General features: G+C 41.5%; 1 protein-coding gene across 6 annotated transcripts in view; it reads left to right on the forward strand.

Moving 5' to 3' along the window:
• LPIN1 (lipin 1) overlaps positions 1-14,608 on the forward strand; it is a 97,640-nt gene extending 83,032 nt beyond the window's left edge. For all 6 annotated transcript variants that reach the window (XM_073001631.2, XM_078388202.1, XM_073001638.2 and 3 more), the window contains 7 exons: positions 841-985; positions 2,242-2,390; positions 2,978-3,064; positions 6,023-6,175; positions 7,015-7,129; positions 7,758-7,861; positions 9,946-14,608. In XM_073001631.2, the coding sequence (XP_072857732.2) occupies positions 841-985; positions 2,242-2,390; positions 2,978-3,064; positions 6,023-6,175; positions 7,015-7,129; positions 7,758-7,861; positions 9,946-10,105 (913 nt within the window). In that variant the 3' untranslated portion in view covers positions 10,106-14,608. The remainder of the gene's footprint in view (positions 1-840; positions 986-2,241; positions 2,391-2,977; positions 3,065-6,022; positions 6,176-7,014; positions 7,130-7,757; positions 7,862-9,945) is intronic.
• The last annotated feature ends 624 nt before the right edge of the window (positions 14,609-15,232 follow it).

A 15,232-nucleotide genomic window follows, 5' to 3' on the forward strand; every position in this document is an offset into this window, starting at 1 on the left:
CTACTACTACTACTACTACTACTAATAATAATAATAATAATAATAATAATAATAATAATAATAATAATAATAATAATAATAATAATAATATCCAGGTTTAGCATTCTCCCTACGATGAGAAATGTGGTTTAGGTAGCACACTTTTTCTTTTTTGCTTTAAAGGACCAGCTTTCATACTTTATGCTTGCTTTATGAACTTGGCCAGTGGATGTTATTCGAGATAGGCATTAAAACCAAGCAAAATTATCACAAATGATGATTAGTAAAATAACGTTTGTGTGGATTAATTGCATGCAATGAGGCCTCCATGCCAATCATAGTAGTTTTAATTTTATTTGTGCTTGATACAGGCAGAATGGAACCCTGATTTTTATGCAGTAGAGCCCCCTCAGTCAGAAGTATACTAAAAATTATCAAGCAGAAATACAATTAAAACAACAACTACTGAAACAATTAATTACTGAAGTTGTGGCAGTGTGAAAACGGCCAGGGGCAACTCTGTATGCTTTCTCTGAAGTCTTTGAAGAAAAGGCAACATATTTTTGAAATAAACAAAACTTGAAACAATGACCTGTTTAATGTTTGTGAATGCAGAACGTCAGCTTATGAAAGCTGATGTCAAAATCTAACAAGGCGATAAGCGTGTTCCTGATTGTTACAACCAGCACCTCATCAGATCACCACCCTGGCAGCTTCTGCAGCTGGAGCTCTGCTTTTCTGTATATATTGAACAGGATACTGGCTAATGACTAGGATGGAAAGCATATGCTCGGAAACTCACCTATATACAGAATCAGGATTTTAAAAATGAGCCGTTGCGTTGTGTGTGCAATGTTTCAGAATCAAAGACGAGTCTTCTTCAAGTGACGAAGACCCTAGAACGACAAACCAAGCCTTTGGATCTTTACCTGCAAACTCCAATCACCTTCCGCTGTTGTCTTCAGTCAGTTACAAAAAGAGTCTTCGACTCAGTTCTGAGCAACTGGTGAGTTATTTTTTTTAATGAGCCTCTGACATCCTCACAAGTTCCAGGTCATGGGAGTCAATAATGCCCCTTCCTACATCAAGTCACAAACCTTCTCTCCTCTCTGCCATGTAATAATGGGGTATGGAGACCCATAGGTCTACCCTGACTGGCAAAGAAGTAAAATAAAATAAAGAAGCAAAACCCCTACTGTTTTCTGTTCACATAACGGAACATCCTATGAATTTGGTTTTTTAAAAAAATGGTTTTCCTTTTATGGATGTTGGTGATTCAGTGCCTGTTGTTGTGCAAAGAACGCATGCCTTTCTCTGTCTGTATCCATGCGGGAAGGCTTTCCTTAAAGCTATGCAAGCTGGAACGGGAATGATAAATAAACACTCAAGGATTCTAAGTTATCATTGGCATCTTCCCGTAGAAGGAGAAGCTCAGTACTTGCATAGTCGTTCTGATAGACAAGACCAACAAACTGTTAACTGGGAGGCTGACATTAGTAATTGTCGTTAGAAAAAGCATGGCTGTGATTGCTGTGGGCTGACTTTTCAGGGGTACAAACTTGGGTCATTGAGTTGTTGATGGGTCCCCTTGGTGCTCTGTGAAGGTAGGGGAGCAAGCAGGGACTGTAGTGGCCATTTTTCCTGAGTACAGACTGGGCATCCTGGGTATAGCCATACTGGTTGGTTTTCTTGGCGATTTGGTGGGTGTAGGGATGAGGTCTTCACAGCGCCTAGCTTTCCCTTTAAAATGGGCAGACTCTGGCAGAAGCCCTCTTTACTGGCTTGTTTCACAAAAAACAAACCATATAACAAAGCGCAGGTTACACACCATTATATAATGTTATTTCTATAATGTGAAATAAATGTTTAGAAATGTATATAAAATAGTATTTATTTTGGGAACTCAGTCAATACTTTGGCAGACATTTAAAAACAATAATAATATATCCTTGGTGGTGAAGCTGGTTTATTATTTTGTTTGCCTTTTTTTGGTCGATTTGTGCATCCCAAGACTATTGATTATGCGACAGAATTCTTTACTACGTTCATCGATGGCTTCTACATCCAAATTAAGTAAAGTTCAGCTCTGCTTTCTTTGTTCATTTGTGGGAGAACAGACTGAAACATGCAGAACTAAAAAAACTTACAATTTCCCCTTCAGGAATGTGATATAAGCACATGTGCCTGACTGAGTCTTCTGGCTTGTGGATATGCCTGGCTTGGAGTCTATATTTGACTTTGTGTTTCTTTTTTTTCCAATAGAAAAGTCTAAACTTAAAGAGTGGTCCCAACGATGTGATTTTTAGCGTTACGACCCAGTATCAAGGAACATGTCGCTGTGAAGGCACCATCTATTTATGGAACTGGGATGACAGAGTCATTATTTCTGACATTGATGGCACAATCACGAGGTGAGTTATTAACAAAACGTAAAATGACAGGTTTTGCTTCAGGAGCGCTTCCTGATAAAAGCAAGCCGATTAGCGCTGTGCGAAGTGGAAGAGGAGCCCTCATATTTCCCCTTGGCACTGAGATAATTTCAGAGTTTGGAAGAGTCGGGATAAAGAGGAAGCATGGACAAGTCTATGAAAATGCACACTAAAAAAAAAAAGTTAGTCTTTAAGGTGCCACCACGTTTTTGTCTTTGTTTTTTTTTTAACTTTTCATTTTCATTTTGTTTTTACCTATAATGCTTGCACAGATTAACATGACTTACCTCTTCTACAACTACAAACATGGTTTATGCAGGCTTGTCCAACCTTGGCCCTCCAGATGTTCTTGGACTTCAACTCCCAGAAGCCTTCAGCACCACCTCTGCTGGCCAGGATTTCTGGGAGTTGAAGTCCAAGAACATCTGGAGGGCCAAGCCTGGTTTATAGTAATAGTATTTAAAAAAAACAGACATATACATCTTTATTTGGTATCTCAATATAGTGAGTTATTTCTCTTTGGTTGTTTCTTTCTTTGTTTAATCAATCAATCAATCTCCTTTTTCCAGGTCAGATACTTTAGGTCATATTTTGCCCACTCTTGGTAAGGACTGGACACACCAAGGCATTGCCAAACTGTACCATAAAGTGAGCCAGTAAGTATTTTAGCTTATTTGCCTTGTGAATCCAGAGTTTTCTAAGAATAATTGTGTCTAGTGCATCTGCGAGAAAAGAATGGTTTTGTATGGAAAAACAAATTCTCCCGATCAGTCTAAGCAAACAAAAACTACTCCTGAATCCCTAACAAAGTTTGTCCTATTCCACGGAAGGGACTCTTTGGATATAGCGGAGCCGCTGACACCTTTCTGTCACTTCTGGCAGAAGAACTGGTGCCGGAGTTGGAAAACCCAAAAGACTGGCCTTCACGTTAGCTTCAAAATTGACAATATAGTGCCATTTCATTGTGTCCTCAAATCTGCAGCAAGGCTGCTTGCCTTGCATAATGAAAGAGCCAGCTCTGAATCCTTCCGTGCAGAGTTGTGCATGAGTACGTTTAATGGAAATCAGCTGGATGATGTTGCCCTACACATATATTAATGTGGTCCTGAATGTTTTGAGTTTTACGTTACAGGCAGGGAGCCCAAAACTGGAGAGGGTGAATGTAGCCTGTCTTCCCCACCTAAGTAATACTTTATTAAAAGCTCCTTTTGATGCCACGGAAAGGTCTTAAAAAGTCTTATTACTACATAGGATTACATTTTTTTGGTGGGGGGGCACAGCTAGAGGGGGAAAGGCTCGTGATCCCCTTGTGATGCAGTGCAACTCTCCACCCCCCCTTATTTCATTTCATACAATAACCAATCTTCCTTTTTAAAAGAATCTTTTGGTGCCAATAGGAGCTTTTGCAAAAGCTTCGGCGTAGATTCAGTTTTCTAACCCAGAGTATAGCTGTTAAATCAATGTGTTGAACATAGGTATCGATTTACCATCTGGCAGATGATTTAATGGGTCTACTCTGGAAATCGGATTTAGGTCATATAATTTATATGCACTGGGAAATGGCAGGGGGTTGAAGCTGGAGAGGAGAAAGGATGTGTCCACGCCATTGAGCCCTGGCCCCCGTCACCCCCCTCAAAGCAGCAATAAGAGGAGTGGAAGAAAGCTCCCACTGATACCTCTAGGAGTGCTTATTCATATCCGTAGGGAGTGGGGCGGAGAAGCAGCAACAGCTTGGAAATAGGGTGGGGATTATAAAAGGAGAGATGCAAGGAAGAGAGAAAGGGGGAATGTGCGTGTGTATATGTATCTTTTTGTGTGAGTGAAATGGGTGGGTAGATGGACTAAGGTAAGAAAGTGGGTGGTGATTTGTTTGTTTGTCCCTTTCCGCCCCCGTTGGCTCCAGCCTGGCCCTCCACGGCAAGGCACCTTCTAGGAATTTTCACCAGAGGGGATGCAGCTCTGCAAGGTGGTGGGGACAAGTCCCCTTCCCCCCCCCTTTTTTTTGTTTTTGTGGACGGATTTCCTCCCTAGGGTGAAAGGAAATACTACCCTATAACATCATTTATCCACTAGGGGGTGGCTATCAAAATGCAGTGTCTTGAGTCTGAAATGGCATCCATGAGGAGGCCATGGAGGATCCCACCCCCTGACGGGAGGGGAGAGACAGTTTTGCCAGATTCCTCCTTCACCCCTCTTGCCCTGTTCTCAGGGTCCCCCAGCAGCTTTTACTGTGTTTCCCTGAAAATAAGACAGGGTCCTACATTAATTTTTTGCTTCAAAAATGCATTGGGGCTTATTTTCAGGGGATTTTTTTTTCATGTGCAACAATCTACATGTATTCAAATACAGGAATACGTCTTCTTTTGGTGCTTCACAAGGGTGGAGGGTGGGGTTTCATTTAACTAGGGCTTATTTTGGGGGTAGGGCTTTTTGAAGGTTTGGTATTCTTCCCTCCCCTTTGCTCAAATAAACCAGGAGTCTTTTTTAAACCCAAATCCAAACTGGTGTTTATTTCCTTATGCAAAGTTAAAACTTCTTTAAACGATTCATATCTTAACTTCTCTTGCGACGCCAACGGGGCTCGCAAGAGCAACCAGACTTCTGAGTCAAACGGGTTCAAAGATTTAACGTCCCAGGGTCCAGCGAGGAAAGGGTCATAATCCAGCACATCTGCTTCGGTCCCTTCATCTCTCAATAAGGGGGAGGTTTCGTCATCCTCGTCCCCTTGCCGTACTGGGTCTCCCTCACCCGCAAGTTGTCCCCACGGTCCCGGAAGTACATCATCCTCCGTGCCTCCTCAGCTCACCATGCTCGACATTCTTCAGCTTCTCATGCCGCTGCTTCCTTCTCCTCCCTGAGTCATCTTCTAAACTACCTCGCCTCTGGCTCACCCCAGTACGAGGGTCGTTGGGGTAGCCCTCTCCGCAGGCAGTAGTCAGCTTCTTTCCTGGGAACCTTCACCCTTTCCCATTTCCCAGTCCAAGGGTCTTCTACCCAGATGAGTTCCCAGCCACACGGGATGTTGTCATCCTCCCTATTTATAACCCCCATTCCCGCCTCTGCCATGGACCTCCCCCTTTCCTCCCTTCCCGCCAATTCTCTCTCCATTTGGGTTGCTACTGTCAGACCCCACAGACTTGTTTCTAGTTCTCAGGTGTCTATCCCCTGGTGCACCTTCCTGGGAGGTGTTGCCGGGGGAGTGGTTTGTACCTCCTTGGAGATCTTAACTTGTGGACAGCACTCCGATGAGAGCTTCTATGCTCTCATCCCGCTTATCACAGGCTTATATTATGAGCATCCTGAAAAAATCATACTAGGTCTTATTTTCAGGTTAGGTCTTATTTTTGGGGAAACAGGTTATGTGGGCACAACGGGGCCATTGGTGGATAGGAGAAACCACTGAGCCACCTGCTTTCTGGAACATTCCCTGCTGAGGGACGTCTCCTGCTGAACAGAGGGTAATATCGGATCCAAGCCATAGGCAGGTAGTTTAACCTAAGCATCTAACATAGTTGGCTAGATCTGTTGTTGGGAGGGAAATGTCCATACACTTTGATAATGAAAATGTTTCTAATGTGACATGGGTATTAACACGTTCTCTCTGTTTAAAACAGAAATGGATATAAATTCTTGTACTGCTCAGCACGTGCTATCGGGATGGCTGATATGACCCGAGGGTATTTGCACTGGGTCAATGAGCGGGGAACGGTGCTACCTCAAGGCCCCGTCTTGCTGAGCCCCAGCAGTTTGTTCTCAGCTTTCCACAGGTAAGAAGCTGACAATGGTAGCAATGTCACAGGATGGCGGTGGGGATGCTCTGTTATTTTCAGAAGATGATACTTTGCAGAGGCTATAGACGATCAGAGGTTCTTGCTAAGAATATTGTACATCTTGTTACGTCCTCATGACCTATGGTAGTAAAATTCAGGTTTGCCTGTACTGGAAATCAGCATGGCAGCAACCTGTGGGTTGAGTTTAGCTTATGGCAATTGTAAGCAGCCATGAAACTGAAGTTTCATTTGGCCAACATTTTTAATGGGAGTATATTCACGGCTAATTTTACCCTGAGTTGGGCCCACATGTTATCCACATGTGCAATGTCTTTATTAGGACCAAGCAAAATGCCACAGGAATGGAAAAGGTCTTGAGTTCTCCAGAACATTTTAGCAGGCTAGTTCGTACAAAATGCAGAGGATGGCGACGAGAACAAAAAAGTCAAAAAATTAGGCCAAATGTTAAAGCCACGATGCCTGCAGACACAATTTACCCTTATAATTTAAAAAAATGGGAACCAGTTTTTGCTTGTTTACCTGAACGCAGTAGTTGTTTGCTATCTGTGGTGCTAACATAGGCATGGAGTTATTATATTTCTTGGACTAAAGAATTAAAAAAAAATCTGGCCTAAGACTTGCTTCTCAGTTTTAACTGTGAATCCATGAACGTTTCAAACAACTTTGATGGGAAGTTCATTTTGAAAGCCTAGATCATTTTTTGGTGAATGGGAATCCATTTAGTAATTTTTTTCATATAACCTAATGAAATGTATTGTATTGTGTTGTATTTATGGAGCAAAAACACTTGTCTTTCTGTGTATTCTTTGCTTCAGAGAGGTGATAGAGAAGAAGCCAGAGAAGTTTAAAGTTCAGTGTTTAACCGACATAAAAAACCTGTTTCACCCCAACACAGAACCTTTTTATGCTGCGTTTGGCAACAGGCCTGCAGTAAGTACTGCTTGTGACGTTATTTGCCTAAGGACTTGTGCAAAGAGAAGCTTCAGCTGTGCTGGGTGCATGTTGTACTTATAAATAAGAAATGGAGAGACCAATGCCTGCTAATACATGATAGTCTTGTATGTATGGGGTTTTGTGCAATTTTTTTTTTCATTTGGATTTTTACCATCATGTCAGTTCTTCACCCTGTCTTTTGGTCTGAAGAGCATGATTGTAGAGATAGCAGAAATACCTTACAGGAGTCACACAAACATTTCATGATGTGTGAATCTTGGCTGTTCTAGCCTCCCAGAACTCTTTTTTTTCTGTCTCTGTGTGATTATTAGCATGCAGAGACGTGCTTAAGGTTGCAGATACACTGGCTGTGGATTGATCTATAAATATAAAATTCAATTCAAATAACAAATAAACATTAATTTAAATTTAAAATTGGTCAGGTGGTTGTAGATGTGTAGACCCAGTTTGAGTTGCCATAGGTAGAAAGCAACTTGACAGCACATAACAACACTTGGAGGGTCTCAGGTTTCCTCAGCCTTGAATTACATAAATATATTAAGAAAAAGGAAATTGCTTTTGGTTTATTTTAAGAAGAACCCCACTTTTTGTTGTTCTTATCTAGGACGTGTATTCTTACAAGCAAGTGGGAGTCTCATTAAACAGAATATTCACGGTTAATCCCAAAGGGGAGTTAATTCAAGAGCATGCAAAGACCAACATCTCATCGTGAGTATCCATTAGCTTCTGATCTCTCACAGACTAAGTAGTTTTCTTTCTGTAAAACTTTAGATTAAGCTACATCAGTAATTAAGTGGATTGCTTTGAATCAGGTCACAGTAATATCGTCCATATTAACAAGATTTACCTTGATAATGTGCAGTATAATCTCTCTCTTTGATTTATAACACAATATTAATTTAAACAATTCTGTATTTTTAAAGGGGCATTTTTGAAAAAATTCTTTGCAATGGCTAAAAAAGAAATTTATCATTAATCTAGAATGTTAATTTCCTTATTCATGCAATAAAACCATTAGAGTAAAAGGCCCTGGAGCTAGACTGCTAAATCCATATTTCATGCAGACATAACATACACATACATACCTCCCTGCCTGTTCTTCTTCCTCACTCTTCTCCTCTCTCTCTCTCTCTCTCTCTCTCTCTCTCTCTCTCTCTCTCTCTCTCTCTCTCTCCCCCCCCCCCTTCCTCTCCCTCCATCTCATCCTCTCACTGCAGTCCCTGAAAGCCTGTGCCCCATAAGACTTGTTAATCTGACTTTTCCCCCCGTTTCTTTTTGGTGTAACAGACTTAACATGCCTATTGATATGGAAGAAAAATTAAAGCAGTTTTATAACAAAGCTAATCACAAAATATAGATAAGAAAATAGGCAGTAAGTCAATTCACTAGCACCTAAAATGTCTGAAACACCCTCTGGCCTTGCTAGTTAGCAGCAGCAGTAAGAAAGAGGAGTGGGAGAATATGACCTGTTAAAGCATTTTAAAGAGATGCTTAAGGGAGGCTCAATTGCCCAGCTCAGGTGTTGACCAAAGAAGGGTGGGGGGAACATCCACTGGCATAGGTGGTCATCCCAGCCTTATGTCTTTGGAAAGCCTTGCACAGTCTGCCTTGCCCTGCCTAAAACACTTATTGACTCAATAGCTGGATTGAAAGTTCCCCCATGCTGAGGGGTTCCAATAATCATTTTCTTTTGCGAGTACATCACCACTATGTGACAAGTAACAAGGGTATGCATCTCACCCATCTCTCATTTTGAACAGCTCATATTTGCTTCAAGGCACAGGCTCACCGTGCCCATCTTTTCACTCTTGCAAGGTGAAACATGTGCCATGGAGGCATTTGTTTTTACTGGAAAGGCATAGTGTGACCTATTGTGGCCTATGGGGAGAAGTTCCAAGGTGCATTCATATACCTTTTTACAGCTGTGCCGTTGGCATGGAAGACCTAATCCATCTCTTTGGAAATCACATCCATGCACATTAACTTCAGAAACAGGTTGTCCCATTCTATTGTAGAATTCTCTGTAATTCTCCTCTGTTAAAATGTGGGCAAAAATAGTTATATAGATACAATAAAAGGTAAAGGTAAAGGTTCCCCTTGACAATTTTTGTCCAGTTGTGTTCGACTCTAGGGTGCGGTGCTCATCCCTGTTTCCAAGCCATAGAGCCAGCGTTTGTCCAAAGACAATCTTCCCTGGTCACATGGCCACTGCGACTTAGACACGGAACGCTGTTACCTTCCCACCGAGGTGGTCCCTATTTATCTACTCGCATTTGCATGCTTTCGAACTGCTAGGTTGGCGGGAGCTTGGACAAGCGACGGGCGCTCACTCCGTTGCGTGAATTCGATCTTACGATTACTTGGTCTTCTGACCCTGCAGCACAGGCTTCTGCGGTTTAGCCCGCAGCGCCACCACGTCCCTATATATTATCCCAGAGTTCAGGACATGCAACAATGAGCTCAAGTTACAGGAAGCCAGATTTTGGTTGAATATCAGGAAAAACTTCCTAACTGTTTAGAGCAGTACAACAGTGGAAACAGTTACCTCAGGAGGTGGTGAGCATGCCAGCAATGGAGGCCTTCAAGAGGAAATTGGACAACCACCTGTCAGATCTGCTTTGATTTGGATTCCTGCATTGAGCAGAGGGTTGGACTCAATGGCCTTATAGGCCCCTTTTAATTTCATTATGCATGACTCTGTGACTCTAATATGCGATGATGATGATGATGATTATAAGCATGTTGATTCCTGGGCTTATCTTTATAATGTTGTGGCTTATTATATATTCCAGGTACGTGAGACTCTGTGAAGTAGTAGATCATGTGTTTCCTTTGCTGAAAAGAAGCCATTCTTCGGACTTTCCCTGTTCAGACACCTACAGCCGGTTCACATACTGGAGAGATCCGTTGCCACCTTTTGAGAGCCAAGAGATGCATTCTGATGCTTCGTAGCTGTTTCTGAATCCCAGCGGCAGCTCAGAGAGGGTCAGCGGCTCTGTGCCTCCATGACGGAGCTGGGTTTTCCCACTCTCACATTCACCTGGACTCTGGGATGTAGTGAACATTTGTTAAATACTGGCTCAGAAGTTTCTTTTTGTCCTTTTAAAGTAATATTTCTGAATCATGCGCCCAGGCTCTTTTCCAGCGTCATGCTCGAGATAGGCCAGAAACTGTATAATCTTATTAAGCAAAGACTTTTGAGTGCCATAAAACTGGGCTTCTCAGCAGCAAATCCTGTTCCGTTTCCCCCTTGCCGCCTTCCATCTTGCTGTGGAATTTATTTCCAGTGTGAGGCATCCTTGGGGCGATATTCTGGGTACAGCAGAATTTCGGCCACTTCTGAGCTAGAATTCATAAGCTTGTCAGATCCTTTCCCTTATAAACGTTTGATCGACAAAGTATGACCACATGGATTGAACTAAAGGCAACTCGTCACAGTCTTCAGATGACATACTTTTTAATAGCATGGTTAATAGCCAGCAAAGCAGTGCGAACTTGCTTTGGTTGGCTGCCTGTTTGAGGCTCCCATTTCCTGCCTGCCATTCTGGAGTGGAAAAGCTTCCTTTGGCAAAGGGACATCCCGGAGCGCATTTATGCTGTCAGTTGCAGGGGTGATGTTTGCGCCTAAGTTTCATGCTGGTAATTTGTGATGTGGGAGGAAAGGATTGGGTCTTGAGTTTGCTACCCAATTGCACCTTATTCAGGGTATGCTTCGGCTGCCGGTGATGGGCTCAGGAATTAGCCTGCCCATTGCGTTGACTGTTAAGGCAGTGATTCGGCAACTTCAGATGTTGACCTGCAACTTCTATCAACCTTTGTCGGTATAGCTAGTGAGGCAGGATTATGGAAGTTGCACTCCAAAAACTCACTAAGGGCCATAGTTATCTACCCTTGATTTAAGGCCACATCTTAATAGACTCTTGTTTATTTGGGGCTACTAGGCTATAGTAACTCAAATATAATATGAACCCTGGAGTCAGCTGGGTATGAAGTATCTGCTGGTAGATAAGTTAGAATGAGAAATCATTTACAGCCTACTTTTTTTTTCCAGTGTGATTCCTCCTCTCTGCTTCTAATAATCCATTAAGAAGAATGGGGTCATCTTAATGCCTGTGTGATGCTGTGAGCAGACAGATTCAACCTATGCAGGTTTCTTAGTTGCCAAAGATGTGCTTCTGGAAGCAGCCTTTGTTTGCCTAGTAAGCTTTGAGGGAGCTGCCTTGATGGGCGGCAGAGATTATTTGCACTATGTGTGTTGTTATTATATTCACCCTTTGCTGGTTGTGGATCCTTTTGGGATTTCTCTTGCTGTGTTTTTGCACCCAGCCCCCCAGTCCCGCCATCCACAGAATTTTTATCAATGGGATACAATATAGCCAGTCACTGGGGTGGGGGAGCTTTACATTTTAATTCTGGTGTTTTTTTCTTCTTCTTCTTGTATAATAGGAAGAGCTCAGGGTCCTCATTGGCTGCTTTGTGTTTGAATATTGAGATTTCACACCGAGCACTACAAGTTAGTGCTTTCTAGGTAATTGTTAAAAGAAACAGCATTTGCGAGTAGCTGGCGTTCTTTAAAACAGAAGCTTCTACAGATCAGAGAGCAAACAGTGCTAAAAAAGAAGGGCTTTTTTTTTTAAAAAAAAAAAGAAAATTGTTACTTAAAATAATAATTTTGGGAGGTTAGAGATACAAACTTAAGGACTAATCTAAGTAGCACAGTATCAAAAAACTGGTGGGTAGCTCAGTGGTTTAGGCATCTGGCTGTGGAGCTAGAGGTTGGGAATTCGATTCCCTACTGTGCCTCCCTGACAAAAGCTGGATTTGTTGATCCATAGCATCCCTTCCAGCTCTGCAGTTCCAAGATTATTATTATTATTAAAGATCACAGTAGCAAATCTATGCTAAGAGTTCCCACAGGAAGAATTTAATACACTTGACTGTATGGGGTTGATAGGGAAGAGAAGGGACTAGTTGAATCCTTTCCCCAGTTGTTGGTTCCCTCAGAAATGTCTTTTTCCCTGCTGTTCTTAAAATTGGCAATGACTGTGAAATTAATTTTACTAACAATGAGATTGTTAACTGTTGCGTTCCCTTGAGAGATGTGGAAACCCATTGGGACAAGCTCACTTGGCTTACACAGAAGTAAACACAGAGTGAGTCTGGCAGGATTTACTCTCACTTAGGTGCATGCAGGACTGCAACCATAGCTTTGCAAGGTATGAGTTTCTATTGCATCTAGCATTGACTTAATATGCTTTCTTAGAGTTGCTCATGAATCGATGCATACTTTCTGAAGGAAGCATACCTGTGTGCCATTTTTACTGTTGTGGTAGGACCCAGAGGGCCACCTGCGAAGCTCAGACAGCTCAAATCCTGCTGGTCAGGGAGAGAGAATGGGCTGGGGACACGTTGCAGCTGTGCTCCTCAAACTGCTGACCAACATAATTACACTATTTTAAGAACAAACTCTGCACAACCAAATCTGATTGGCTGAAGGAATGAAGCACATGTGTAGGTCCCCAGAGAGCTGTGGATACACAGATGAACATCTGCTTCTTGTACCCATCTCCCGTGACTGGACATTGCATGACATTTGTACAGCAGTTTGCAGTAGTTGGTGGATGTGAGAAGTTTTGCCATTGAACATTATCATTTTGGGCCAGACAGAATAAGCAGAATCTAAATCCCAGTTTTACAAAATAAAATACATTTTAAAGTTGCTTCAATTAACACTGCAGTTCTAATCACATTTACTTTGGATTAACAATAATAAGATTAAATGAGATATACCTCTCAGTATCCGTGCATAATATTGGGTTGCAAGCCCCATCCCATTACAGTGGACCCTCTACTTACGGAATTAATCCATATTGGAATGGTGGCTGCAAGTCGAAAAGTCTGTAGGTCGAATCTCCATTGACCTACAATGCATTGAAAACCGATTAATTCCATAACTGGCAGTTTTTATTCTATTTTTGTTCCATTTTGGTTTTTTTCTGGTCTGTAAGTCGATTCTCTGGCTGCAAGTCAAATCTAAATTTTGCGGCCAGAGAAGTCTGTAACTCGAAAAGTCTGTAAGTCGAGTTGTCTGTAAGTCGAGGGTCCACTGTATGCTTAAAAGGGTTTTGTTGTGATCAGATTTTGTTAGAGTGAATATTATTCCCAGTCTGCATTGAATAAAGTGATAGGGATATTTTCAGTTTGCTGGAATAAGCTAAAAGAGGTTGTCCAGGTAAATACACAGATTCAAATTTTGGGAATAATTTGGATGAATAATTTTATGCAGTCAAAGACATTGCTGAAATCCTGTTACACAGTTAGGCAAGAAGTGTGAACTTTTATTGCTGATTTGCTTTAAGTTAAAAAAATATCCAAAGCCATTGTCTGTTGCATATTGGTGTGCAACAAATAATGTGTATGGAGATTTTTGACTAATGGATTTGTGGAACAGCACAACGAGATTTTGGCCATTGATTCAATAAATAGACATACATTTCCCCCTTCTTCATGTTATCAAAATTGTCACATGACCAAAAAGGAATGCCCTTCTAAGTTTTCACATCTCAGAGCATGGCCGTAGCTCTGGCAACATTTTATAAACCCAGATTTTGATCTGGAACTGTGAAGCCATTGAAGAACTAAATGCATGGTTAATGCACTAATTTTACTCCTACTGGAAGCTGCCCTAGCTTGGTCCATATGTTCTTTAGGGTTGTTAATGCTTAACACCGGTTAAATTTAAAACAGTAACAACAGATGTGCTACTTCATGTCCATGTTTGTTCTCCCAGTGATCTAGAACATCTTGGGCCTGTCAAAGTTAAGTTGTTCCACTTACCAGTAATGTTAAAGTTTCTTAACTCTGCTATAGTGCAATGCAACTCTTAACTTGAACTGGTTTCTGTAGCCTTATTCTTATAAATTTGAAGAGGAAATTCTGCCCATTTGCCCTTAGCTTTGTTTTCAGAGTGCTCTTGCATGCAAGAACAGGACTCGCTTTGTCTTCCAGCTGGCCTGGAAACTCCTGGGTCAGCCTTGTTTGCAGAAGGACATCCTCCCCATAGCACTGAGTGAAATTACCTATCTGAATCTGTCCATTTCTCCAAGTTTGTGTATGTCGTGGCTTGCAGAAGTGTTGAGTTCCATTGCATACACCAGGCGTTTCTCTTCCAAGGTAAATGAAAAAGCCATCCTGCCTGTGCTCTGTCCGAGATGCCGTGGTCTCCATCTTTTGAATGTAAGTGCGCAGAAGACCTGTGGTGAATTGCACTGAACTAATATTTACAACATTGGCTAACTGTTGTTGCAAGGGATCGCTGAAGACATTTCAAAGCTTTGCTGTTATTAAAGTTGATGAATAGCAGCCGGCATTCAGTTTCTAAATAGTTTCCACTTTGGCTGAAGAGTTCTTTATGTGCACATTTAAACTGCATTGTTGAATTCCCAAAGAACAAAATAAGCATTAGATGGCCAAATGAATTCTTACTCTTTCTGTGAAAGAAAAAGAAGTTCTGTATACGTATATATATATATATATATCAATATATCATGAATTTGCTTTCAGTGAACTGTTGGTTTTCTGTTACAGAAAAAGGTCTCTTTTCTAATGCACTCTAAATGCAAAAAGACAAAGCCTATCTAAGCTCTGTTTTGTCTGTGTGGTGGCCATTTAGCTCCACCTGTGCCAGGTGGAGAAATTATCAGTAAAAATCAGAGAATGTTGGTGTAATCTGAAAGTGTAGGGGAAGGACTTTATTTTGTTCTGTTCTTGGATTGTTAATGAGAACGATTTGGAAAACGACTTCCTCTGTATGTATACACCATGCAATGGATTACAGAAAGCAATATAACATCTACATCTCATTTTGTTCATGAGCTGAATGCAAGTAATGTATATTGGGATAAATGCAATCCAATTAAAAATATTCTGGAAAAAAAACCCTGCAGGATGTGAGTTTTACTCAAGCAAAACAAAATGTATACTGTCAAGGAGGGCATGAACTGTCTTATGTGTGCATCATTTTCTATTTTCCAGATGGGAGAAATGTGAATTGCCTCTTTTTCTGTGGCTTGCAGTCTC

Source organism: Pogona vitticeps, chromosome 1 (genome assembly GCF_051106095.1).
Source record: "Pogona vitticeps strain Pit_001003342236 chromosome 1, PviZW2.1, whole genome shotgun sequence".
Classification (NCBI taxonomy): Eukaryota; Metazoa; Chordata; class Lepidosauria; order Squamata; family Agamidae; genus Pogona; species Pogona vitticeps.